Here is a 26,809-nt window from a genome sequence, read left to right as displayed (position 1 = left end):
ATTATTTATTTATCTTTTTTTAACATGTCATTCTCATGAAAGAGCAAACCTTTGACCATTTTCTTTCTTATGCACCTTTGAGACTTTTGAGACCACTCAATGATCTGTGCCTTTTTGTTTCTTGTGACCGCAAAATATTTTATTTATTTTCATCCTTGTATACTAAATGAAGCATCGCTACCTTTATAAGGTACTTATTCATATGGGACTCATAGTAGATGAATTGGAAAAACAATGAGACACTGAGCAATCAGTCTGCTCTTTTAATCCGCTGCCCTTCAGGCAGTCGTTTGGAAAAGTGAAATCGAGTCTATCTAGCCTAGAAAATTGACCTCTGTTTTGAGTGATTTATCATCTGATGACACCTTAGATATGGAAATAAAGTGGAATTATTAAGAAAATCCTTGCAGTAAATGTCTTGAAACCAAGCCAAGCAGGCGAAAAGCCAATACTGAGGCACTCATTATTTTGTCAAAATTGTTATCATTTTCCAATATATGGAATGAACCACCTTTCGAAGCCATTTTTCCCCGCGGAGCAGCGGTTGGCCTTTTTCAGGCATCGTGGTCCCCTTTTTGAAGCAATGTTTTACGGCCGGGTGCCCTTCCTGCCGCCAACCCTGTTAGTCGCCTCTTGCGACACACAGGGAATTACCAGTGAACTGGTACTCAATTTGCTGACCTTGGAAGGATGACAGGCTGAGTCAACCCCCCTGGCGTTAATTCAGCGATCGACCGGGATTCGCATACAGGATCCTAGGATCCCAAGCCGGCACCCTAACAGCTAAGCCGATATATGGAATAAAGGATTATTATGGAATAAAAGAGACGATTTCAGTGATTAGAATGCGATTACAAAATTATGTGATTAATCCAATATAATATAAAGTTTGGTCCAAAAAGTATAATTCAAGTAAATGTTTATTTTCACGCCAATCCTTTCTTAGCCCCTTACCTAGAGTGGCTTTATGCCTTGTTTTTGGGCGATTTCCATAAAAAAATCCAGAATGTGTCACTGGCATTTCACGCTGGCAGCAAAAGGGGAGCAGTGAATTATTGCATCCACACCTCTTCTTTAAAAGGGTGGAACAGGTGTGGCCGTATATACCAGGCCTGTGTGTGTATATGTGACGGTTCATAAAATGGCGTTGTAGCGGTTACCGCTGGATGCACACAATCGCCTCGCACCAGCCAGAACACGGCCAGACGCGCCTCTCCCGGGCATGCCCGGACTCACTGTTCCCGGGCACGCCCGAACCTCCCGGGCACGCCCGGTCTCGTCTTTCCCGGGCATGCCCGCTCTCGCCTTTCCAGGGCTCGCCCAGAGCGTCCGGGCATGCCCGCTATCGCCTTTTCAGGGCTCGCCCAGAGCGTCCGGGCATGCCCGCTATCGCCTTTTCAGGGCTCGTCCAGAGCGTCCGGGCATGCCCGCTATCGCCTTTCCAGGGCTCGCCCAGAGCGTCCGGGCATGCCCGCTATCGCCTTTCCAGGGCTCGCCCAGAGCGTCCGGGCATGCCCGCTATCGCCTTTCCAGGGCTCGCCCAGAGCGTCCGGGCATGCCCGCTCTCGCCTTTCCAGTGCTCGTCCAGAGCGCCCGGGCATGCCCAGCCTCGACTTGCCAGGCCGTAGCCAAACAAGCCCGGGCAGGTCCAGACTCGCCTTTCCAAGGCTCGCCCTTGACACCCGGGCATGCCCGGTAAAGCTTTTGCCGGGCAAACTTCCCGACATAAATGTGTATATATATTGCTGCCCGAAAAACGGGCTTTTGTCAGAATACCTGAGCTGTTTTGTTTCAATAAAGCAACTCGGACGAATTCCGTCTTTGGTCGCGTCACTTCTTTCGACTCGCGTTGGAGCACAGTTCCTTCACTGGTGACCTACCGACATGGACACGGCAGTGACTCTTAAACTGCCTACCTTCTGGGAGGCTCACGCGGCTGTTTGGTTCGCCCAGGCGGACTCCCAGTTCGCCCTGCGAGGCATCACCGTGGACGACACCCGCTTCCACCACGTCGTGGCAGCGCTCGGTTCCGCCACCGTGGCCCGCACCCTGAGCCTCCTCGAGCACCCGCCGGCTGCCGAAAAGTATGACGCGCTGAAGACACTCCTCCTCGACGCTTTTGCTCTCTCACCGGCGGCACGCGCACGGCGCCTGCTCGACCTGCCCGAGCTCGGCGACACGCGCCCGTCCGAGCACATGGACTATATGCTCTCGTTGCTCGGTGAGCACTCTCTGGATTTTCTGTTCCGCGAGTTGTTCCTTCGCCAGCTGCCTCACCCGGTACGCCTCGCCCTGGCTGGCACGTCGATCACCGATCCCCGCGCCCTCGCCAGGGAAGCCGATAAGATCTCCTCGGTGGGCCAACACATCGGCGCGGCTACCTGGAGCCTGCCGCCGTCCGAGGCGACGCCCACGACGCCCGAGCGCCCTGCGCGGTTGGAGGCCGAACTGCCGGTGAAACTGGCGGCCGCCACGCCACACCGACCGCTTCCGACACGACGGCCGGGGCCTCCACCTGACCAGGCGTGGTGTTATTACCACGCCAGGTTCGGACACAAGGCTCGGACGTGCCGACCCCCGTGCACTTTCGGCAAGTCGGGAAACGGCCGGGCCGGCGTTCATTCCCAGCCATGAGCGCCGGCCACTCGGGCAACTTGCTTTTTATTCGGGACAAAGCGTCCGGGCGGCGTTTCCTTTGTGACACCAGCGCCCAACTGAGCATCATACCCGCCTCCGGGCAGGACAGGCGGGACGCCGTTTGCGGCCCCTCTTTGGTCGCTGCTAATGGCTCGGCCATACGCACTTTCGGCCCGCGCAACGTCACCCTCTGCTTCGGCAGCCAGCGCTTTCAGTGGACCTTTGTGACCGCCTGCGTCCCCATGGCTTTGCTGGGCGCCGACTTCCTCTGCGCACACGGGCTGCTGGTCGACGTCAAACGTCGTCGCCTTGTCAACGCCGAGACCTTCAGCTCCCTGGCGTGCACGATGAGCAGCTCCGCGCCGACCGAACTGGCGTGCGCCCTCCCGACGGCGAACGCGTTCGCTCGCCTGCTCGCGGAATTCCCGGCCCTCACACGGCCGACGTTTTCGGCCATCGCAGTGCGGCATGGGATCGAGCACCACATACCCACTACGGGCCCGCCGGTCTACGCCAGGGCCCGCCGCCTCGACCCGGCCAAGCTCGCCGTGGCAAAGGCTGAGTTCGATGCGTTGGAGCACCTCGGCATCGTGCGTCGCTCCAATAGCGCGTGGGCCTCACCACTGCACATCGTGCCAAAGCCGGGGGGCGGATGGCGCCCATGTGGCGACTACCGCCGCCTCAACGACGCTACCACCCCCGACAGGTACCCGATCCCGCACATCCAGGACTTTTCCGCCCGTTTGGCGGGACGGGTCATATTTTCCAAAATTGACCTGATGCGGGGATACCACGAGGTACCTGTCCGGGCGGCCGACGTCCTGAAGACGGCCATCATCACGCCGTTCGGCCTGTTCGAATTTTTGAGGATGCCGTTTGGCCTCAAGAACGCGGCCCAGGCGTTCCAGCGCTTAATGGACGGCGTGCTGCGCGACCTGCCATTTCTTTTCGTCTATCTGGACGACATCCTCGTCGCCAGCACGTCCCGCGCCGAGCACCTCCTCCACCTCCGAACACTGTTCGGTCGTCTCAGTGAGCACGGCTTAATTGTCAACCCGGCCAAATGCCACTTCGGCACAACGACCGTTGACATTTTGGGCCACCGCATCACCAAGACCGGGGCCGTGCCGCTGCCGACCAAGGTCGAGGCCATCACCACGTTCCCGCGTCCCCGTTCCATCAAGGCCCTACAAGAGTTCCTCGGCATGGTGAATTTTTATCACCGATTCGTGCCCCGCGCTGCTCAGCTCATGCGGCCCCTTTACGAGGCCCTCCGGGGCAAGCCGGCCAAGCATGACATCGTTTGGTCCGCGGCCATGGACGCGGCCTTCGCGAGTGCAAAACGGGCCCTCGCCGACGCAACGCTGCTGGCTCACCCGGTGCTCAACGCACCCATCGCCCTCACTACGGACGCCTCCAACTACTCGGTGGGCGCCGTCCATGAACAGTGGGTGGACGGGGTTTGGCAGCCACTCGCTTTTTTCAGCCGGCAGCTCCGGCCAAATGAGTTAAAATACAGCACGTTCGATCGCGAGCTGCTCGGTCTATTCCTGGCCGTTCGCCATTTCCGACACCTCCTGGAGGGCCGCCCGTTCATGGCTTTCGTCGACCACAAGCCGTTGGTCTACGCAATGTCCAAAGTCACGGAGCCGTGGTCGGCCCGCCAGCAGCGCCACCTCTCCGCCGTGTCGGAATTCACCACGGACATCCGGCACGTCGCCGGCAAAGACAACGCTGTGGCCGACTGTCTTTCTCGGGCCAGCGCGAACATGGTCCACCTCGGCGTGGACTTCGCGCTCATGGCGGCCGAACAGACCACCGACACCTCGGTGCAGGCCCTCCGGGCGGCGGACACGGGCCTCCGCCTGGCCGACATCCCCTTCGCGGGCACCGTCCTGCTCTGCGACGTCTCCCAGGGCCAGCCTCGCCCCATCGTGCCCGTTTCCTGGCAGCGCCGCATCTTCGCCTCCATCCACGGCCTTTCTCACCCGGGCCGGAAAGCTTCTCAGAAGCTGGTGTCGGCGCGTTTCGTCTGGCACGGCCTTCGACGGAACGTCCGCGACTGGGCCAACGCCTGCACGGCCTGCCAGCGGGCCAAGGTCCACCGCCACACCCAGGCCCCGCTGGCACCTTTCACCGTGCCTGCACGGCGTTTCGACCACGTCCACGTGGACCTGGTGGGTCCCCTTCCCCCATCGCGGGGGATTCACCCACCTGCTCACCATGGTGGACAGGACCACCAGGTGGCCGGAGGCCGTGCCCCTCACCTCCACCACCACCGCCGACGTGGCGCAGGCGTTCATCGCCACCTGGGTCGCGCGCTTCGGCGCACCGGTGGACATCTCGTCCGACCGCGGCCCACAGTTCACGTCCGAACTTTGGGGCGCGGTCGCCCGCTCATTGGGGGTCACGCTGCACCGCACCACGGCCTACCACTCCCAAGCCAACGGGTTGTGCGAGCGGTTTCACCGCTCCATGAAGGCCGCACTCATGGCCGGCCTTCAGGACGACGGTTGGACCGACCGGCTGCCGTGGGTCCTTTTGGGCCTCCGCACGGCCCCCAAGGAGGACCTCCGGGCGTCCGCCGCCGAGCTCGTCTACGGCCAGCCGCTCCGCATCCCGGGCGAGTTCGTGCCCGACGCTACCAGTCCCTGGTCCGCCGCACACCAGCGCTCGGACCTCCAGGAGGCCGCCCGCCGATTTGCCCCCGTGCCAACATGCCGCCACGGTGGCCCCCAGTCCTACATCCCCCCGGCGCTTCGCACAGCGGAGTACGTCTTTGTGCGTCATGACGCGCACCGGGGGCCGCTCCGGCCGCCGTACGACGGGCCCTTCCGGGTCCTGCGACGGGGCGACAAGTCCTTTGTCGTCGACGTTGGCGGCCGGTCGGACCGGATCTCTGTGGACCGCCTCAAACCGGCGCACATGGACGTCGACTGACCACCACGGTTGGCCCTTCCTCCACGGTGAGGCCGCCCCCCGTCCACAGTTCCCCCCGCTCGACCACCCATCACCACATCGGACCCCTCCCCACGACCCTCCAGGTGTTGCTTCGGCCGGGTCATTCAGACCCCCCTTAAATTGACCCTGCCGGTGCAGGTCGATTCTGGAGGGGCGTGTGTAGCGGTTACCGCTGGATGCACACAATCGCCTTGCACCGGCCAGAACACGGCCAGACGCGCCTCTCCCGGGCATGCCCGGACTCACTGTTCCCGGGCACGCCCGAACCTCCCGGGCACACCCGGTCTCGTCTTTCCCGGGCATGCCCGCTCTCGCCTTTCCAGGGCTCGCCCAGAGCGTCCGGGCATGCCCGCTATCGCCTTTCCAGGGCTCGCCCAGAGCGTCCGGGCATGCCCGCTATCGCCTTTCCAGGGCTCGCCCAGAGCGTCCGGGCATGCCCGCTCTCGCCTTTCCAGTGCTCGTCCAGAGCGCCCGGGCACGCCCAGCCTCGACTTGCCAGGCCGCAGCCAAACACGCCCGGGCAGGTCCAGACTCGCCTTTCCAAGGCTCGCCCTTGACACCCGGGCATGCCTGGTATAGCTTTTGCCGGGCAAACTTCCCGACATAAATGTGTATATATATTGCTGCCCGAAAAACGGGCTTTTGTCAGAATACCTGAGCTGTTTTGTTTCAATAAAGCAACTCGGACGAATTCCGTCTTTGGTCGCGTCACTTCTTTCGACTCGCGTTGGAGCGCAGCTCCTTCAGCGTCACCATTATGTTCCAACGTCCGACAACATCACACAGTCCTTCTTCTTTAACATTCATATCCACATGGAAGTGACAAAATTAGAAAACTAGTTTACTTGAGTAATCTTCTGTTAAGCGCTCTTCAGGTTATATTGTCAAAAACCTTGAGCACCCCTTAAAAACTATAGTTTCCCCATTTACTAACTCAAGGCCTAATGGTAAATTTCCACCAAACATTTCTATTTTATGGCACTCGTGCAACAGAAGAGTTTATTAAATAAAATAAAAAGTTTCTAAATTAATGCCCCTCCATTGCATTTTCTTTTTTACAAAATGTCAAGAATGATAGATGAGTTAAAACAGAATGAGCGAGAACAAGCCAGAATAAGCCAGGACAAGCCAGGACAAGCGAGGACAAGCCAGAACAAGCCAGAATAAGCCAGGACAAGCCAGGACAAGCGAGGACAAGCCAGAACAAGCCAGAATAAGCCAGGACAAGTCAGGACAAGCCATAACAAGCCAGAGCAAGGAGAATATAGTGGAAGAGGTGGTGAGGGTGTAGGGAAACACACCAACAGGATGGTAGAGGGACACTTGGAGGACATATAATCATGTGGAAGAATGAGATGAAAGAGAAAAGGAGAACACAGGGGTGAACAAGCTGGGTACAACCTCAAAAGAACAAAAAATAAAAACGAAAAATAGGGTGGGAAAAGGGGGGAGGGGACATGATAACCTGGAAAGAGTGGGTTTGAGGAGGGTTAATGAGGGTAGAAAAGACCACAGGCATGGAAAGGGGATGAAATGAGGTGGTGATGAACAGCTGTCTTGAAGCCCCAGAGGGAAGAATTTCCGCTTCATGATCCAAATAAATAACTAGAACGCCACTCAGTAGAGCGCATACTCCCGCCGTGGGTGGCCGCTGCTGAGCCATATCTTCCAATGGTAAAAAAATCCTTCAAAAAATTCCTGGATCCGGAATAATATCCTGAGCTTCACCAAAAACTAATCAATTCTTCCTTATCCCAAGGGCAATCATCCCACCAACTTTCATCCAAATCCGTTCATAACTTTTCCAGATATCTTGTTCACAAACACACGGACACACACACCGACGGACACGATCGAATGCATTTCTCCCTCGCGGGAGTAAATATCAAATAAATATCATGACCTTGTGGGGCCTGTGGGTGTTGAGCTTGATTTGCATTCTCTGGTCGAGTTTGCATGTGCTTTGAAGTGTAAACAACCAATCTTTTTCAGACATTCATTTGTCAGATCAAGAATCATAAAAAATATAATAAAAATGCTGCCATATGTGTGGCTCTTGGGTGCTCCTTTGGAAGTAGTGATCCCTTAAAAACGTCATTGCATGTATAATGAAAGCTGAGCCGTGCGGCACCTTTAAGCATTTCCATTTGTGTGGCAGGATTCGAGCAATATTGTGAACGATTCGAGATATCAAGTGATTATATACGTCACAATAATCACTGGAAATGCCTCCATTTTCACATAAACCCTCTAACACTAACTCAGAACGCACCAGCTTAACAGACGTAGAAAATATCATGGTTTTAGATTGGGGATCATCTCAGATGGTGGTGAACATCTGTCTTGAAGACCTAGAGGGAAGGATGCAGATATTGAAGAGAGTGTGGAAGTTGGTTCCACAGGTGGGAAAAGGAGGAAAGAATGAGTGCAGGTGAGCAGTGATGCTGGATTTTCAGAGTTTCATAAAGCATGGAAAGGGCAGAGTGTGTGACACCATAAAGAAAGTGGTAGTAGAAGACAGCGAGACCACCGACCTGGCTGTGATGGCGAAGTGATAGGACCATAGACTCAGATTCCAATGATCTTGAAGGACTTGGTTTCCACTTCATCAAGCTGATCTCGGTGTGACGCAGGGGAGGCAGCCCAGAAGGAAGAGCAGTACTCCATCAAGCTGTGGATGAAGGCCTTGTGAGTTTTTAAGAGTTTAGGTGTGCTAAGGAAGCACTTTGCATAGCAGAGGATGTCCAGTCGATGGCTGAGTTTGAGTGACTGAACTTCTTCAAGATGATCATTACTCCATGGACATAGCTTAAGGCATGGTTAAGCAATTGGTTTACTCTGCCTGCTGACAGACATCAATCTATGATCGTGGAACTACATTATTTCAATTGAATTATACATTTTGAACAATGGAGAACACGAATCGGAGCACAAATCTGCAGCTCAGCAGTACGTTGGCTCTAAATTTGGCAAATTGTATGGAGTCTCATTTCAAGTGCACATGCGCACTCGCGGTGAAGCAATTGCTTCGGTCTGTCTGTTTGGGAGTCAAATAAAATTGAAAATCATTACAAAGAGGAAATTTACTGTTTTTAGAGATGTCATAAAGGACAAAAACAACAGGCACGAAAACTAATTTAATCTGTTCAATAAGGTGCTGTAAAAGATAGTGCATCCATTTTGATGTAAAGATTATAAAAGATTGTCAGATCTCGCGAGATCTTGGAGACGACAGCAGGGATTTTCGAAGCTGTACACGTTCTCCACGTTTTCAAAGTTGTCATTGTTCACAATTGTATTTTGTCGAAACTGTATTTATCATTCGGTGTGTGAACCTATAGTGTGCCCCTTGGAAGTTTCTCGGTGTTAATCTTTCATAAATTAATCGTTTCTGTTTGCAGCACATGTGCGGCCTTGCCTCAGGCTTCCCCCATCGAAGTTTGTTCCTTCCTTCGCTGTTTTTGCTAGGTTCTTAGATTTTCCCTTCACCCCCAAACTTCCCCGAACATGTACTCTTTGTCTAACGTTGTAACCCCCCCCCCCCAAAAAAACAAACAAACAAACAAAAAACATTTATTTCCCTTGTCCCATCGTGCGCCTCTGTCCACGTGCCCTGTCTCACCCCGCCCCCATTATCTCCTTGCCTTCCACCTTTTCCCCTGTTCACGTGACTCGTGGTTGTCCCCTGGGCCCTCTCCCCGTTGGTATTTTTGTGAATATAACTGTTCTTCACGGTTCTGTTTAAATAAATTCCAACTTCTTTCCTGGAAGTCCTTGCAGTGTTCATATAACCTCTCCCACCTCCCCCCCAAGCCCTCCCCTCCCAAATTTCTCTCGATGTCCCTGCTCTCAAATGTTGTTTGTGTCCTTCCCCCTCTCTCCCCATCTTGTCTACCGCTCCCCTTATTTTGTGTTTTGTGTGTCGGTTTGACTTTTTGTGTGATTAATGTTCGCTCTTTCACGAGCCTCGATCTTGTATACAAAAAAAAAAAAAAAAATGGCGGTAAATTTCGGATTTATTGGGGTTTTTCTACGACATTTAAAACCTTTATTTTATTTCAATGGAATTATATATTTGAACACTGTCGGACACAAATTGTGTTGTTTGCACTTCCAAAAACCTTCAGTTTAGCAGTACTTGGCCAAAATGTATACGCCATCTTGACTGATCAAATTTGCTGCGTGCTTTGAGGGTGGAGTAGTGGCGTTATTCAGGGTGGCGGCTGCTAGTGATGCTCCTGAAAAGATGCAGAAAACAAACAAAATGGCGGCGGGTAGTGATGCAATGATAGAGCTAACGTCATCCAAAATATCTGTTTGTTTTGTGCATCTTTTTCTCAAGATCTTTCGAAAATTATCGTTAGAGAAGAGTTGGCAGAAGGATCAGCTCTAAATTCTTCCATTTGACCCATCAGCTTCATATGGTTTCCATTGCGCCTGTTATTTGAAGTTCAGGAACATAGCTATAAATATAGATCATGCTCGGAAACGCAGAGTAAGAGTTTAAAAATGCTTCCGATGTCCTTTTTCTCAAGATTTCCTGGGGTTAGGTGTTCTTTGAACTCTCTAGTTAAGAAAGTAGATGGGTGGGTTTGCCAGATTATCCTTTTGGGGGAAGAGGGAGGGAGAGATGTATGAAAGCTGTGATATTTGTTAGGATTGAAAGACATATTCTAAGTGTTTGACCAGCTTTTTATTTTGTCGAGGTCTGAAGAGAGGGAAGAGGCTGCAGCCTGCCTATCTGAAGGGTGAGGCCTTTCACGGCAGAGGGTGGAGTCATGTCACGGCAGAGGGTGGAGTCATGTCACGGCAGAGGGTGGAGTCATGTCACGGCAGAGGGTGGAGTCATGTCACGGCAGAGGGTCGAGTCATGTCACGGCAGAGGGTGGAGTCATGTCACGGCAGAGGGTGGAGTCATGTCACGGCAGAGGGTGGAGTCATGTCACGGCAGAGGGTGGAGTCATGTCACGGCAGAGGGTGGAGTCATGTCACGGCAGAGGGTGGAGTCATGTCACGGCAGAGGGTGGAGTCATGTCACGGCAGAGGGCGGAGTCATGTCACGGCAGAGGGTGGAGTCATGTCACGGCAGAGGGTGGAGTCATGTCACGGCAGAGGGTGGAGTCATGTCACGGCAGAGGGTGGAGTCATGTCACGGCAGAGGGTGGAGTCATGTCACGGCAGAGGGTGGAGTCATGTCACGGCAGAGGGTGGAGTCATGTCACGGCAGAGGGTGGAGTCATGTCACGGCAGAGGGTGGAGTCATGTCACGGCAGAGGGTGGAGTCATGTCACGGCAGAGGGTGGAGTCATGTCACGGCAGAGGGTGGAGTCATGTTACGGAAGAGGGTGGAGTCAGGTCACGGCAGAGGGTCGAGTCAGGTCACGGCAGAGGGTCGAGTCAGGTCACGGCAGAGGGTCGAGTCATGTCACGGCAGAGGGTGGAGTCATGTCACGCAGAGGGTGGAGTCTTGTCACGGCAGAGGGTGGAGTCATGTCACGGCAGAGGGTGGAGTTATCAGCAAATAAATAAAGGGTATTTTCCAGAGAGTCAGAGAGATTGTTTATGAGGACACTGTCTTAGGAACTCCATCCAGTCTTGTCTGGGAGTGGAACAACAACAACACAACAGGCATTTTAAGGCCATTTTCCCTGCTAGAGCAGGGGTTAGCCTCTGGGAGTGGAAATGAAAGGATTTTGTTGAGAGCCACACATTGGCTATGAGAGTAGAGGAAGTCAGTAACCCAAGAGTGGACTTAGCGTTGGATGCCATAGACAGAGTGTTTGGAGATTAAGGTGGGATTCTAGACTGTATCGAAAGCCAGAAGTATGTCTGGAGAGACGGCCCTGATCTTATGTATGACTTTGAGGGCCTCCATCCATTGTTAGGAGAGTAGAAGCAGCATGTCCAAGGTGGAGTGACCTTGTCTGAAACCAAATTGGTGATCTGAGATGAGGTTGTTGGAAAAAAAGAAATGATTTTATGTCAACTTGATGATGGATTCCATCACCTTTCTGATTATTGGAAGTAACCTAATTGGTCTGTAGTTTAGGAAATCAGATGTTGCACCTTTTATGCAATGTGCTGCTCTTGGCTGACTTCCAAGCAGATGGAAGATGACCTTTGGAAAATAATCGGGTGAAAATGGCAGAAAGAGTATGCACAAGAGCAGCAGGGCAGGTTTTTAGGACACGTGACCTGATGTCGTCTGGTTTGGTTGCAGAATCAGAGGCGAGGGTTGCCAAAAACTTCTTCACCTTCTTAGGTGCAAAAGACAAAGAATCCAGGAGCAGTTTGGTGCAACTGGGTAATGTGGGTACAGATAGTGAGTAGTTGGGACACAATAAATTTTTTTAAGCAAACACAGAATTGAGGCATTCAAGTTGTGGTGCCATTTAAAGTGAGGGACGTGATGGATGGGTTTACTCCAAAGACAAACTTAACAAGGGGTAAAAATGTGTTATGTAATTTTGATTGGCCCTGAAGTGAGAGCATGTTTGTGTGTAAGTATTCTCAGGCTGAAATAATATCAGGAGTGGTAGATATAGGAGACCCATCCTGAAGTAAGATGGCCGCTTGCAGTCCCTGCCAGTTTGCAACTGCCAGACTCGCCAGCATTCCATTGGATTACAGAAGTCTTTGCTGAAGTGCTATCGCTTGTGAGAGTGGTACCCAACACCCAGCCAATTGGCATGTATTAATGAATGAATGATCGTTTTAAGGCCATTTTCCCCACTAGAGCAGGGGTTAGCCTTGCGGGCCCCATGACAATCATGGTTCCCTGTTTGAGGCAATGTTTTTTATGGCCGGATGCCCTTCCTGACGCCAACCATTAGTCGCCTCTTACGATGCGCAGGGATACGGTGTACCTATTCTAAACCGGGGTACACACCGGGATCATTCATCCCAGCAAGCCGGTACTCAATTTGCCGACCTCGGAAGGATGACAGGCTGAGTCAACCCCCCTGGTGTTAATTTAGCGATCGACCGGGATTCGAACCCAGGATCCTAGGATCCCAAACCGGCACCCTAACCGCTAAGCCAACACCAGCATGTATTAATTAATGCTATTAATTAATTTAATGACTTGCTAGTTGATGTAGCCGCTTCATAAGCTGCATTGCCAACATGGTCAGACTTGCACCACCATTGTGTAGATGGGCCAACTGATACTGCACTCTGTGTGTCCATGGTTATTAAAGCCACCAGTATGGTAAAGCAATACAGATTCATGTGTACATACACCAAAGTGTCCTTTTCTCAGGGCGCGGTATTACTTTATATCATTACTGGAGTCATACCAACCAAAGACTTTAATAATGGTACGTGCTGCTTCCTTGCTTGAGGTTCAGCATTTAAAAGGATAGAGCACAGACAACCCCCAACGGTTAGTATCCATGGGGAGGAGGAAATTACTCCTGAAGAAATGTCCCACTGAGATTGGGGAGAAAAGCAGCGCCATTGTTATGACGTCGCTGGTACCCAGAGTATCCTCGGAAGTGACGACAGTGACAATACTTCCCCCAAGCTCAGTGGGTATGTTAAGTGTTTGTCTCGTCAGTATGTGTGTCCGTGTGTGTGTGTGTGTGTCCGTGTGTTTGTGACAAATTCATTAGACCTTGTATAAAAATATATATCAATAGGAGTCTCGTTACTTTTGACACCACTGAACTATCCAACATATGCAATTTGTGAAAATCCCTTTCCTTGAATCATTTTTCTCTCTTTGTAAGAGCACGTCATAGTTAAATCCAGGTATAGCTGAAATTAATTATAAAATTGCATTACCGGGTGTTATGATTGTAAATCAATGGTCAAACTGGGTATTTGAGTAACATCCTGCAGACACACAATTATACCAATTGAAACTCACATTGTACCTGAATAGCTCGTGGCAGCAAACACAGCTGAACTCACTGTGATGGATTCAATCCACAAGCGACTGGGCTCTGATTACGAGCTTCTAATTCTGGTGTTTTGTAGATATGGAATCACACCGTAGAATAAGTCATTATTTTGAGGGCCTGTTTCAGGAGACAATATTGTAAGACAACATCATCCAAACAGACTGAACCTATGTTTGGGACAAGTAATTGAACGACTTTGATGGCGTCCATTTAACTGACCTTACCACCATGGGTGTTTCCTGGCATAGGCTCAGCAATAATTGGTCCCAGTCCCTTTTGAATGTCAAACTTTACAGGAATGCTTGACATAGACACTACAGACAATACTTGTCTATTGCTGTTTTTCTACGCTGCACCTTGAATTAATTGTGGTAGCAATAAGAATTGACGTGCAACCTCCTGTGACTGCCTCTCTCCCAAAGCCCACCATTCATCAGCACAGATCCAAGGAAAATCTACGCGAAGATTCTCGAGGGATCCATCACGTTTCCCAACTGCGTGAGCCAAAGCGCACGGTCATTAATCAGCAAACTTTGCAAGTACGTCATCAGTCAAAGAAAGTTGCTGTTGATGTGGAAATACATTTGATCATTGCGTACTACCCTTTTGGGGAGTTATCTTTATGGTAATGACCTTTGGAGATCGCACCTGCTTCCTCTTGTGTTCTACTCCGACTGCACTTTTACCACTTCTTACACACTCCAGCTCACTGATCAACACACTTTTCTAACCTGTCACCTGCCGAGCAGTCATTACAAGCAAGTGCTAGTGGCATTCAAAAGGATAATTGATGGACTATTTATAATTGATTTGTCTTGTCGAGCCTCATGGGTCTTCTGACCTGGTGTTTACAGATAGACAAGGATATTGTTGAAGGAAGATGGTCAACACTATATGAGCTAGATGTGTGTGAGTAATTTGCCCAGGGAACTGACACACAAAGCCTCCATTGTTTGAGTGACGGCATAGGGTTTCACTATTGGGCAGCATGTTTTTAACATATATGAAATATACACTGGAGGTTAAAATAACATAAGTATGTAAATAAGAAACACCAGCTGCAAGGTTGCTTGGTTTTTTATTTCCTAAATGTATCTATTTAGAATCCAATTTTTCCAGCGTCTGCGTCCCTGTTGCTCCCACGCCTCTGCACGCACTTTTAGGATGAGGCCTTATCTGTGTGTGGCCATATTCACGAGGCATGCCAGATTATACATCATGTGATTTCGTTCCTTTGAAATAATTACAATATATTTATGGCATCACATCACTGCCTCTCCAAAATATCAGCGTGGTGCTCTGTCATCGGAAGCCGTTTTCACCGACTCTGATTTCCTATTATAAAAGGTCTAATTTACAATTATCAGGCTAAAGTCGAGCAGACCAATCACCGAACCAAGAACTCAACCAATCATGGAATTGGATAGGTCAAAAGGTTGACGTTAATAAACTCCAAAAGGTTGAATTGGAATGGTCCATTGAATGACTCCCCACCGAAGGTGAGAGGGAAATTTGCGTACCTACCTCTACACTTGACCGAGCTGCCCAGTTCACAGGAACAAAAGGGACGACACATCTTACATCTAGCTATTCTCTAAATTGGACAACGCCGTCACCTTATGGCAGGATTCAGATACCTTATCCAAGCCACAAGTACTTAATAGAGTATACAAAATGTTCAGAGTTACCCGAACAGAAACGGTATCTAGGTATACAGTAATTCCTCGCATAGCGTCCTTTCATTTTACGAGATTTCGTTATTAAGTGGCTAATGAACTTAGGTTCATTTTTCATATAGCACGTAAATTATCGTTATTATTCAGCTGTGTGCGAATCACCTGGCCGTCACCCCACGCAGACTGAACTAGTCCGAGATGGGCCACAGGACGCTGGGCGTGCGCAGACTAATACCAAACTCGTGATAACCCGAGGGTTCTTTGGCAGCCGTCTTAGTATGTGCGTGCATCAAATTTAACGTGAATTCATCTGCTAAACTTTTTTTTCTTTCTTTTTTTTGCATAGAAGATCAAGGCTGGTTGGTGTAAGAGCTAGCATTGATCACAAAAGGACAAACTGACACATAAAACATATGATAAAGGGAGCAGGAGAAAAGATGGTGAGCAGGGACATCGGGAGATCTGTGGGAGGGAGAGGGCTTGGGGGAAGGAGGCATGGGAAAGGGGGAGGGGGCGGGTGAGAGATGTAAAAACAACACATGGACACTGCTAGGACTTCCAGGAAAGAAGCCGGTATTTCAAAAATGTGGATCTGAGGTGAATTAACGGGGGTAGAAAAGATCAAGGTTTTGGATGGGGGAAGATAAGAGATGGTGGTGAACAGCTGCTTTAAAGAACCTGGAGGGAGGATTGGGATTGAAGAGAGTGAGGGAGTTTGTTCCAGAGGCAGGAGAAAAGAGGCATGAAAGAGTGAAGGTGAGCAGAGAGCCTAGATTTTGGCAGTTTAACCATAAGAGGGTTGCTGGCAGATCTTGTGCGACCTGCAGGAATATTTGGGGGACAGAGCACAGAGAGAGCTGGGGGAGCAAGGCTGGAGATGAGTCGGTAGTATACAGGAAGACCACCAACCTGCCTGCGGTGAGTGAGTGGAAGTCCCCCGGAGTTAGCTTCATCACGGGAGATTCCAATGATTCTGAAAGCTTTGGTTTCACCAGCGTGAAGCCGAGCTAGGTGTGAGGCAGGGGCACCGGCCCAGAGGGGAGTGCAGCATTCCATTGAGCTGCGGATGAAAGCCTTGTATGTGGTGAGGAGGTCACATGTGCCAAGTCAGGTGTGCCAAGGAAGGACTTCGCACAATGGAGGATGCCCAGTCGGCGACTGGCTTTGGAGGCCAGCTTGGAAATGTGGTTTTCTCAGGAAAGATCATAAACTTAACTTATCGCATAATACAGTATTTTGTACATCCTTTGACACCTCTTATTATTATTATTTTCTGACAGCCCAACTCAAAACTGGTTTAAGTTAAGTACTTGGTTTAAACACGAATCTACTGCATTTTCTCGTGGAAAGAGCCATAACTACTCAAATCTTTCATAACTTAAAAGGGTTCCACAAAAGAAGGCATAACATACACAAAGGAATAAGAAAGGAAAAGAGGGGTGGGTGGGACAACACCTGTCAATCAACCTGATGGGGGTGGGGCCATGGTGACACAATTGCCCAAGGGAAAATCATACCTATATGGGTTTTGGTTAACGGTGGAATATATTATGTACGGTACAGTCCTACAAGGGTATATGGTGCACAAACTGCAGGACCTTTCTGTCCGTGGAGCTTTGCCGACATGCACACAGCCATGCATTGTTTGTCGTTCACTCGTCGTCACTGAAATGTGACAGAGATTAAATATAGTTGGAATACATACGATAAAAATGCGAATATATACTGCTGTACACAGTACATGTTATTGCTGCAGCCCATTATACAAGTTTAACAGTATGACTATTGTCGCGCGGACCCTTCGGTTAAGACCAGGGACCGCGGATGGACCAGAACGGATTTACTTGAGGCGACGACCAAACACGGATTCGGCTATAAAACGGGAGGAAGAAGGGAAGTGGAAGCTGTGGTAAAAGCGCGTGCCTGTGGAAGGCGAACGAACTCAAACAGAACCAGATTTGTGGGGAATGAAAAATAATACAAGGGTTTATTGCAATAAAAGGTAGGGACAGGAAAACGCGATACTAAATAAAAGTCCTAAGTTGGGATCCCACACACCTCACTTCAGAAATGAGACACAGGAAGGAATTATGAAAAGAATTGTCTCGTCGGGTAATGCAAAATGTTATGGGGGTGCGGCCTTATCTTGTCTGTCGTCTTGTATTGTCTGCCGTCCAAACACGGCTCCGTTCGGCCCTGCTCGCGCGCCACCGGGCCTCGCTCCAAGCTCCAATCGATCGCACACTTCGACAGGCCCCGATGCGACTCGCTCCGCTGCACACCACGAGGTTCCTTGCTCCAAGCTCCAAGGCACCGAGCACCGCTCCAAGCACCACGCAGATGGCGAGCCAACACCACCAGGACCTCTCAAGACCAAGAAGGGAAGCGCAGAGAGCACAAGACGTCGTGCAGCGTCAAGAGGTCGAGCTCGAGCAAGAGAGACAGAGGGACGTGCTGCGCAAGAGTTGGATGTGCAAGAGGGAAAATGCCATTCGGCGCGCCCTTATATAACCTCCCCGGTGACGTCAATCTTCTCGACGTTTCCAGTCCCTTCTTCCCAAGCCAGTTACCTCCCTCACAGCTGCGTCCTCATCCTCCTGTCCTGATTGGCTGCTGGCCGCACACACTGGCCCTTTCCCATTTGCCGAGCGCTTCCCGCTTCGACCAATCACAGGCCTCCTTGTGGCGTTGCTATGCAAGTTCGCGATGCGTCTGGCAGTAGCTATCATCGGTGGTGTCCCGAACTGGCCTCTTGCCTGTTTTCTTCCGAAGTCATTGTCAGGGAAGGGAATTTAATTACTGTGTGCACTACAGGGCCTGTCTAAGTGTTTATATGGGTATGCATTGCCATAAGGGACAAAGGTTTGATTACCAGGTGTGACACACAGGGGTTTATCTTAATCCCTACACTATCTAACACCCGAACATCCTGGTATGTTCACAAGTATACTCTTAACCGACAAACCGGACTAAACACACAGAACTTATTACAGGTAGATTCCCTATCGCGACAGTCGAAGCATGTTACCTATTCAGATCTACCTGGCTCTAGATATTCCTTTACCCCATCGACATAACACTATTTAATGCAATGTGTTTTCACACATAATGTAATCAGATCAATCAACCAATCATGGTTTTATTATCAATTCGTCACAGCCAAAGCTGAATTGTGAATGATTTACAACATAACATAAAATACGAGATCATGAAATAAATAAGTCAATAATTTGCACTCACTATATTAACATACAAATAATTAAAACGAATAAAAAAATTTATTACACTACAACTCCATATTCAGGCATTAATAACATGAAAAATAAGCATCGTTTAAGGTACACACATTATTGTGAAATACATCCATTGTCATAAAATTCACACGTATAAAATACACATGTATAAAATACACACTGTTAAAATAGCTGCAATAATAAGTACCACGTTCCAAGATAAAAATTTCCTTGAAATATAAAACTAGGGAAAGAAAAGTTATTTCCTCAAACTACTCCCTTACTCCCTCAAACTTTTGTGAAAACGTACCAAACTTCTGGTATGCACCTATCTCTCCTGTGTGTATGTCCTAAGGGTATTTTTTTTTTGTTAATTTTAGGGGAAATTTTTTTTATCAACTTAAAATCTTCAACATGCACATACATGTACAACAATCACCTATGTATAAACTGCACGGGCTTTTTCCTCAGAAAATTTATTTCTGATCAAAGTTTAGGGTGGGTATTATTCTCTTTGTTTCTTTGTATTGTTGTTCTAAATAACAATTATTTAAATAGAAAAACTAAAATTGTTCTGCTGTAGTACATAATTTTGCTTTTTAAACCTTTAATCTAAACTTTTAAAAATATAGCATAGCACCAAAATAGGCTTGGGGATGCACATGTGCGTGTGTTGCAGCTTTATAGATTGCTTAAGAATCATGGCAAGCTAATGACTCGCTAAAGACTGGAGAGTTTCTAACGAGCTCTTACTGTGTGTGCTCCTTTCATAGATGTCACCTCTGACTCAGTAAGGGTTGTTATAGCTACATTCAACATGCCACGTCATTCATCATATTGTGTTTCATACAAGTTAGAAGTCATTCATTATGCTGAATTCAACACCATCTAAAATTGCTCTCTCCAAAAATGGCAAAACACTGATTTTGAGTTCACTAAATTCCCAATCCTGAGCTGGAATTCATCTTTGCTGGAGTTGTATAAGTTTTCTGGTGCCTGTTTTATATATAAACTGGTGTTTTCCTGAGAATTTTATCTGACAAGTGCCCGGCGTATTACACACGAAAGCGGATTACCGTATACATGAGTTGTTATGGTATTTCCATAAAGAGATTTTCAATAATATTTGAGTATATTAAAAGGCGTTTTTCTGACTATTGCATCTGGTTCCAAAACATTTTCAAAACCCCTCGTGAATATCTGAACAAATATAAATATCATGATAAAATGGCATTGATTTGGTTTGTTTATTATTTCGCCCTTGAAGCATCCCGTTTTTATAGATAATCGACGCTTCTCATTCAAAATCCAACAAGATGGTTATTACCCCATCCCCTGCATAGTAGGAGACGAGGTTTTGCAATCACTTCTGTGTGTGTGTGTGTTTGTGTGTGTGTTTTTTTTGTAACCTTTTTTTTAACCATTTGAGCTATTGTCATCAAATTTCCACCAAGGCTTAATCTATATATAAGGAAGCAAGTGTATGTATGTATGTCTGCCCTTCACCCATTGGTTCGACAGCTGACCTGACTCCACCCACAAATGTAACCTGAAATACTTAACCTAAAGTACCCAAAGGACCCAAAAGACCCTCCCCTCTCCCCCTCAACACCCCGAGGACCTACAAAACTGAGAGGACCGAAAATACCCCAGGGACCCTAAATACCGCAATGACCTTAAATACCCAAAAAGACCCCGAGGACACAGAGGAACCAAAGTACCTAAAAGACTGAAAAGACCCAATGGACCCCAAAGACCCAAAATACCCCAAAGACCAAAGAGACCCCGAAGACCATTAAAGACCCTAAAGAGCCAAGATAACCAAAAGGCCCTGAAGACCCAAAAGACCCAGAGGACCCTGAAGACCCAAAATACTCGAAAGCCCCAAAAGACCCTTAAAGACCCCATAGACCCAAGATAACCAAAAGACCCTGAAGACCCTTAAATCCCCGAAGACCCAAAATACCCAGAGGACCCAAAAACCTGAAGAACCAAAATACTCCAATGACCCTTAAACACCCAAAAGACCCTGAAGACCCAAAATATCCAAAAGATCCTTGAAGACCAAAAATACCAAAAAAGACAAAAAGACCCAAAGACCCTTAAAGATCCAAAATACCCCGAAGACCCTTAAAGACCAAAAAGACCCAAGACCCTTAAATACCTAAAATGTCGAAAAGACCCAATGGACCCCAAAGACCCAAAATACCCAGAAGACTCTTAAATACCCCAAAGACCAAAAGACCCCAAAGATCCTTAAAGTCCCAAAAAACTCCAAAGAATGGAAATACCCCAAATAATGAAAAGACCCCAAAAACTGAAAAGACCCCAAAGACTGAAAAGACCCTGAATACCCAAAAGACCATAAAGACCCAAAAGACTGAAAAGATCCAAAAGACTGAAAATACCATGAAGTCCCAAAAGACCATCAAGACCCAAAAGACTGAAAAGATCCAAAAGACTGAAAAGACCATGAAGACCCAAAATACCATCAAGACCCAAAAGACTGAAAAGACCCTGAAGACCCAAAAAGACCATCAAGACCCAAAACACTGAAAAGACCCTGAAGCAGACTCTTACAGATGGAAAAAACAGACAGACAACAGACAGAAAAGACTCTTAGCTATTACACGAGCCTCGATCTTGTCTACAAAAAAAAAAAGAAGAAAGAAAGGAAAACACCCTTGAAGGGGAGCCCAAACAAAATTTCTTTTTCTGAAAAACCATTGGCAATATTTAATTCCGGTTTAATTTGAAGGGATTTTGGTTTTTTTTTGCCAATCACAAAGTGCCAAAAAAACCCCACATTGTCGACTTTCGAGATTTCCAGTGACATCACATTGTGAACTGAACTCACCGTGATCCTGCCGGCGACGGTACATAGAGAAACGGCGCATTGCGAGCTTGGATTCCATACTGATTGGGGATGATCAAGGGGGTTGGGGTGGGGGTGGGAGGGAGGGTGTGGGGGTGGTCGTGGGGTATTGTTAGCTAGGGTGATGGCTGATGGTGGATTGTGAAGGGATGGGGGAGGGGGAGTAAGGTGCTTATGAGTATTGTTATCTAGGGTGACGGTTGAAGGGGTATTTTTGGGGGAAGTGGAGTTGGGGGGGGGGGGGATGTGTGGTGGTCATGGGTATTGTTAGCTAGGGTGATGGTTGATGGGGGAATGTGAGGGGTGGTGGAGTGGGGTGAGGGGTGTGTGGTGGTCATGGGTAATGTTAGCTCAGGTGATGGTTGATGGGGGAATGTGAGGGGTGGTTGAGTGGGGTGAGGGGTGGTGGAGTGGGGTGAGGAGTGTGTGGTGGTCATGGGTATTGTTAGCTAGAGTGATGGCTGATGGGGGATTGTGTGCAGATGGGGGAGGGGGAGTAAGGTGGTCATGGGTATTGTTAGGTAGGGTGATGCTTGATGGGGGATTGTGAGGGGAAGGGAAAGAGGGGGTGTGTGTTGGTTGTGGGTATTGTTAGCTAGGGTGATGTTTGATGTTTTTTTTTCTGGAAAATTGAGATGCCTCAAAAACCAAGGACACCTAAGTTGAACAGAAATCAGCAAGAGCAATATTACCTGAGGAAATCAGCAATAAATCCAAGTCAAAGTAGTTGTGTCAGCACAAAAGATCGCCCGTAGGATCGCCCGTAGGTCCCGAAGATTGAAAAGACTCAAAAGTCCAAATTACCCCAAAGACTCAAAATACCCCGAATTCCCAAAATATCCTGAAGACCCTTAAAGACCCAACATATTGAAAAGACCCTGAAGACCCAAAATATCCTGAAGACCCCTAAATGCCCAAAAGGCCCCAAAGACCAAAAATATACAAAATACCCCAAAGACCCAAAAGACCTCAAAGTCTCAAAAGATTCAAAAGATGCCGAAGACCCAAAAGACCAAGAATGAAGACCCCAAACACCCAAAATATTGAAAACACCCCAAAAAACCCCAAAAATATGAAGACCCATAAAGACCCACAATACTGAAAATACCCAGAAGACTGAAAAGACCCAGAGGAACCAAATGACCCAAAATACTTCGTAGCTTTTTTATTATAATAATAATGTATGTATGATGGAGCAAGTGTTTGTATGTATGTATGTCCGGTCTTCACCCATTGATTGGACAGCTGACCTGACACCACCCACAATTGTAACTTGAAATACTTCATCTAAAGTACCCAGAGAACCCAAAAGACCCCCCTCCCCAACTCCCCAAGGACCCAAAAGACCAATAAGACACTGAGGACTCAAAAGACCCAAATTACACCGAGGACCCAAAAGACCCCGAGGCCCTAAATACCCCAAAAGACACTGAGGACCCAAAGGACCCAGAGGAACCTAAAAACCCCGAGGACCCAAAAGACCCCAAAGAAGAAAAAGTCTCAAAATACCCCGAAGACCTAGTGGACCCCAAATACCCAAAATACCCAGAAGACTCAAAATAGCCCGAAGTCTGAAAAGACCCCAAAGACTGAAAAGACCCCAAAGGAACCCAAACACCCAAAAGACCCTGAAGATCCAAAAGACCCCAAAGATCCTTGAAGATCGAAAATACCAAAAAGGTGAAAAGACCCCAAAGATCCTTTAAATACCTAAAAGGTTAAAAAGACCCCAGAGATCCAATGGACCCCAAAGACCCCAAATAACCCGAAGACCCAAAATACCCCAAATACCCTTTAAGTCCCTGAAGACCGAAACACCCAAACGGCCAAAAACACCCTGAAGACCAAAAATACCCAAACGACTGAAAAAACACTGAAGACCCAAAAGACCCTTAAAGGGAAAGACCCAAAAGACCCTTTGCCAGTCGCATCACATTGTGAACTCACTGTGATCCTGCCGGCTAGAGTACATAGAGACAGTGCATTCCGAGCACGGATTCCGATAATGATTGGGTATGTTGGAGGGGGTGGGGTATGTGGGTTGGTCGTGGGTATTGTTAGCTTGGGTGATGGTTGTTGGGGGATGGTGTGTGGTGGTCGTGAGTATTGTTGGCTGGGGTGACGGTTGTAGGGAGATTGTGAGGGCATGGTGGGGTGGAGGAAAGAGGGTGGTGTGGGGTTGTTGTGGATATTGTTAGCTAGGGTGACGGTTGAAGGGGGATTTTGAGGAGATGCTGGAAGGGAGGGTGGAGGGGGGGAGGAGGTGTGGAGTTGTCGTTGGTATTGTTAGCTAGGGTGACGGTTGTAGGGGGATTGTGAGGGCATGGTGGAGTGCAGGAAAGAGGGTGGTGTGGGGTTGTCGTGGGTATTGTTAGCTAGGGTGACGGTTGTAGGGGGATTGTGAGGGCATGGTGGAGTGGAGGAAAGAGGGTGGTGTGGGGTTGTCGTGGGTATTGTTAGCTAGGGTGATGGTTGAAGGGAGATTTTGAGGAAATGGTGGAGGGGGGGGGGGGCGAGGGGGGAAGAGGTGAGTGCGTTTTCGTCGTGGGTATTGTTAGTTAGGGTGACGGTTGAAGGGAGAGGAAATGGTGGAGGAGGAGGAGGGTGAGGGGGGGGGGGGAAGAGGTGAGTGTGTTTTTGTCGTGGGTATTGTTAGCTAGGGTGACGGTTGATGTTTTTTTTTTGGAAAATTGAGATGCCTCAAAAACCAAGGCCACCTAAGTTGAATAGAGATCCAGCAATATTACCAAAGGAAATCATCAAGAAATCCAAGTCAAATCAGTTGTATCAGCAGAAAATATCCTCAATAAGAGATGGCAGAAAATGTGTTGTACGCTTGGAACAAGATCACCCATAGGGTCGCCCGTAGAGCGGGTACTCTGCTAGTTATGATAAGACGGAGAAGGCAAATTAATAATTTGGTCAAAAGGTCAAAGGTCAGTGTCGCCTAAAATCTTAAATTTTCAACCAATTGACCATAAATTTAAATTTACTATTTCAGTTTTGTCATCAAATTATCCACAAAGCTTTATTATGAGAATATGGAGAAAGCAAATTAATAATTTGGTCAAAAGTTGAAATGGTCAAAGGTCAACGTCACATAAAATCGTCAATTTTCATCCGATTGACCTGAAAGTTAAAGAATTTGCATGTTGGGTCACTGAATTGATTCACCAATCAAAAGCTAGAAGCTGATTTTTTTTTTTAGGTCAAAGGCCAAGGCTGCATAAAATCATCAATTTTCATTATGTATTTTTACCTCCGCCACCAAAGGTGGATGGAGGTTATGTTTTCACCCCTATCTGTTTGTTTGTCTGTTTGGATGTGTGGATGTTTGTCTGTCTGTGGACAAGATATCTCAAAAAGTTGTGGACGGATTCAAACAAAATTTGGCAGAGAGGTAGTGTATGTGACATGGACGAAATGATTAGATTTTGGGATATCTCCGGCTTGTAGAATTTTTTAAGTGAATCTTCATCATTGGGAGATAGGACCAAAAAACATACATAGCAGGATATCTCAAAAAGTTGTGGACGGATTTGGACGAAACTTGGTGGACCGGCTGGGCGTCTCACAAGATTGATTCGATTCGATTTTGGTGAAACCTGGATACGGATTCGAATATGAGAATTGTTTAATTTTTTTAATTATTATTGACCATTGAGAGATCGGGCGAAAAGCGATATATAACATATTATAAAAAGTTGTGGACGAATTATGACTAAACTTGGTGGATGACTTGATGAGGTGATAAGAACAAGCCGATTAGATTTTGGTTCAGGTCCGCATCCAGATTCGGCCATATCAGTGGGATCACTTGCGTTGTTGCGTTGTCCAATCACGTTGATCACTTGCGTTGTTGCGTTGTCCAATCACGTTGATCACTTGCGTTGTCCAATTGTTGCGGATCCGGGGGACGGCACTCCTGTTAGCAAGGGGGGGTTAATCCCCTTGTCCTGTTAAGCTGGCCGTCCGACCGGTCCTGGTACTTGTAACGCTCTTTTGCGGGGTGGGATTGATCAGGGTTATTGGTCCAGGTGTTATCCCGAATACCTTTATCAAGCCCTCCGCAGAACAGGGAGACAAGTACCGCTCGAACCACGGACAAGATGGTATTTGCCGAGCGGTTTAGCAATCCGCGGTTCGAGCCGTTATCAATTGACTAAACCCGATTCCGAGCGTTGGCCAAATCGTGTCACAGGTATTCACTGTGGTATCAGTGGATCAGTGGATCAGTGTATCTGTAGATCTGTGGGATCGAAACCATAAACTGTTCAGCCTGGCGGAGGTATGCTCTCTACCGAGTGCCCTTCTAGTTTAAACTGTTTTCGTTCTTTTGAACATACGGAGGAAGACGTCTGAATACGAATTGACGCAGACGGGCTCTGCATTTTCAGATGCTTTCTAGTTTCAGAATGGATTACTTCAATTGCTCACCCTTTTAATGAGCATCTTATGATCTGTGATCTTAGTGATTGAGTACCCACAGTGCTGGCAGTACCACCGAGCACCACTGAAAATAGTTAGTGTGTAGTGAGTGCTCCCTTGGTTGTGCAGACACCACTCATGCCGAAACACATAAAATAAAACAATTCAAAAGTAAAAACTTTTATTCACAAAATCATTTGACTCGAATGTATTCCATGTTATTATGTCTATCTGCGAGATGGTGCTGCAGAAGCATTACTCAAAGTGATTGCACTCGGTGCGAGCTGGAAAGAAAATTTATCTTTCTTTATTCCAAGCCCAGAAACCCCATAGGATAGGTGAGCTGTTACCTGACTTCACTCAATATAAATAAGAGCAATAATTAAACCGATGTGAAAAGGGTTTGATGCATCGGTTTATTTTTTTCCATGGGCTATTGAAGACATCACCATATGATGAAATGAAAATTATTTGTTTCAATTTTTTATGGCGTTCTTTTTAAAATCGATCGATCAAATGAATGAGAGCGGAGCGTTGGGCAACTTGCTGCCAAAGCAATTCAAGGGCAAGGATTATGCTGGGTGGTTTGCGGTTGCCTTCCCAGCAGTCAGACTTAGGAGTTTGTAATTTGTTCAGGGTGCTGGAGATAACTCGCCTACCGTTTGTGATAGACAAGGTGGGATCTGTAATGTCCACCAAAGACCAGTGCTGGCTGTCGGGTCTACCTGCTGAATATCCTCCGAGGGATGGCACCACATTGATAGCTCACCCTGCATGTGAAACACTACTGTGGCAGTTTATGGTTGAGCCAAGATTCAAACCCAGACTAGACAGCCCAAAGTTGAGTGCTCATATCTCTAGCCTAGGCAATCCTGCCTGTCTGTGTTTTTTTTATTTTTAAATAAGGAATCTTAAACATTCTTTATGATCTTTGATGTGGATTTGAAATTGGCCTGTTTATTATCCCCCATGAGTGCATGGTTCATAATGCTGTAACCTGAGGTTCAAATCCCATATATGTACCATTGTGTGCGCATGTCATGTGTTTGTAAAAGTGATGTCTCCAAATTTTCTTATTCTATGTGTTGATATCAG

At 48.1% G+C, this 26,809-nt stretch overlaps 1 protein-coding gene across 7 annotated transcripts in view; it reads left to right on the top strand.

Moving 5' to 3' along the window:
- LOC137413634 (cGMP-dependent protein kinase 2-like) overlaps window positions 1-26,809 on the top strand; it is a 129,507-nt gene that overhangs the window by 81,271 nt on the left and 21,427 nt on the right. For 4 of the 7 annotated variants that reach the window (XM_068099066.2, XM_078773269.1, XM_068099067.2 and 1 more), the window contains one exon: window positions 13,925-14,041. The exons of the other annotated variants lie outside the window; for them this stretch is intronic. In XM_068099066.2, the coding sequence (XP_067955167.2) occupies window positions 13,925-14,041 (117 nt within the window). The remainder of the gene's footprint in view (window positions 1-13,924; window positions 14,042-26,809) is intronic. 7 annotated transcript variants of the gene reach the window in all.

This window comes from Myxine glutinosa, chromosome 2 (assembly GCF_964187855.1).
Source record: "Myxine glutinosa chromosome 2, kmMyxGlut1.1, whole genome shotgun sequence".
Classification (NCBI taxonomy): domain Eukaryota; kingdom Metazoa; phylum Chordata; class Myxini; order Myxiniformes; family Myxinidae; genus Myxine; species Myxine glutinosa.
The sequence above is the reverse complement of the archived record's forward strand: the minus strand, read 5'-3'. Positions and strand labels throughout refer to the sequence as shown.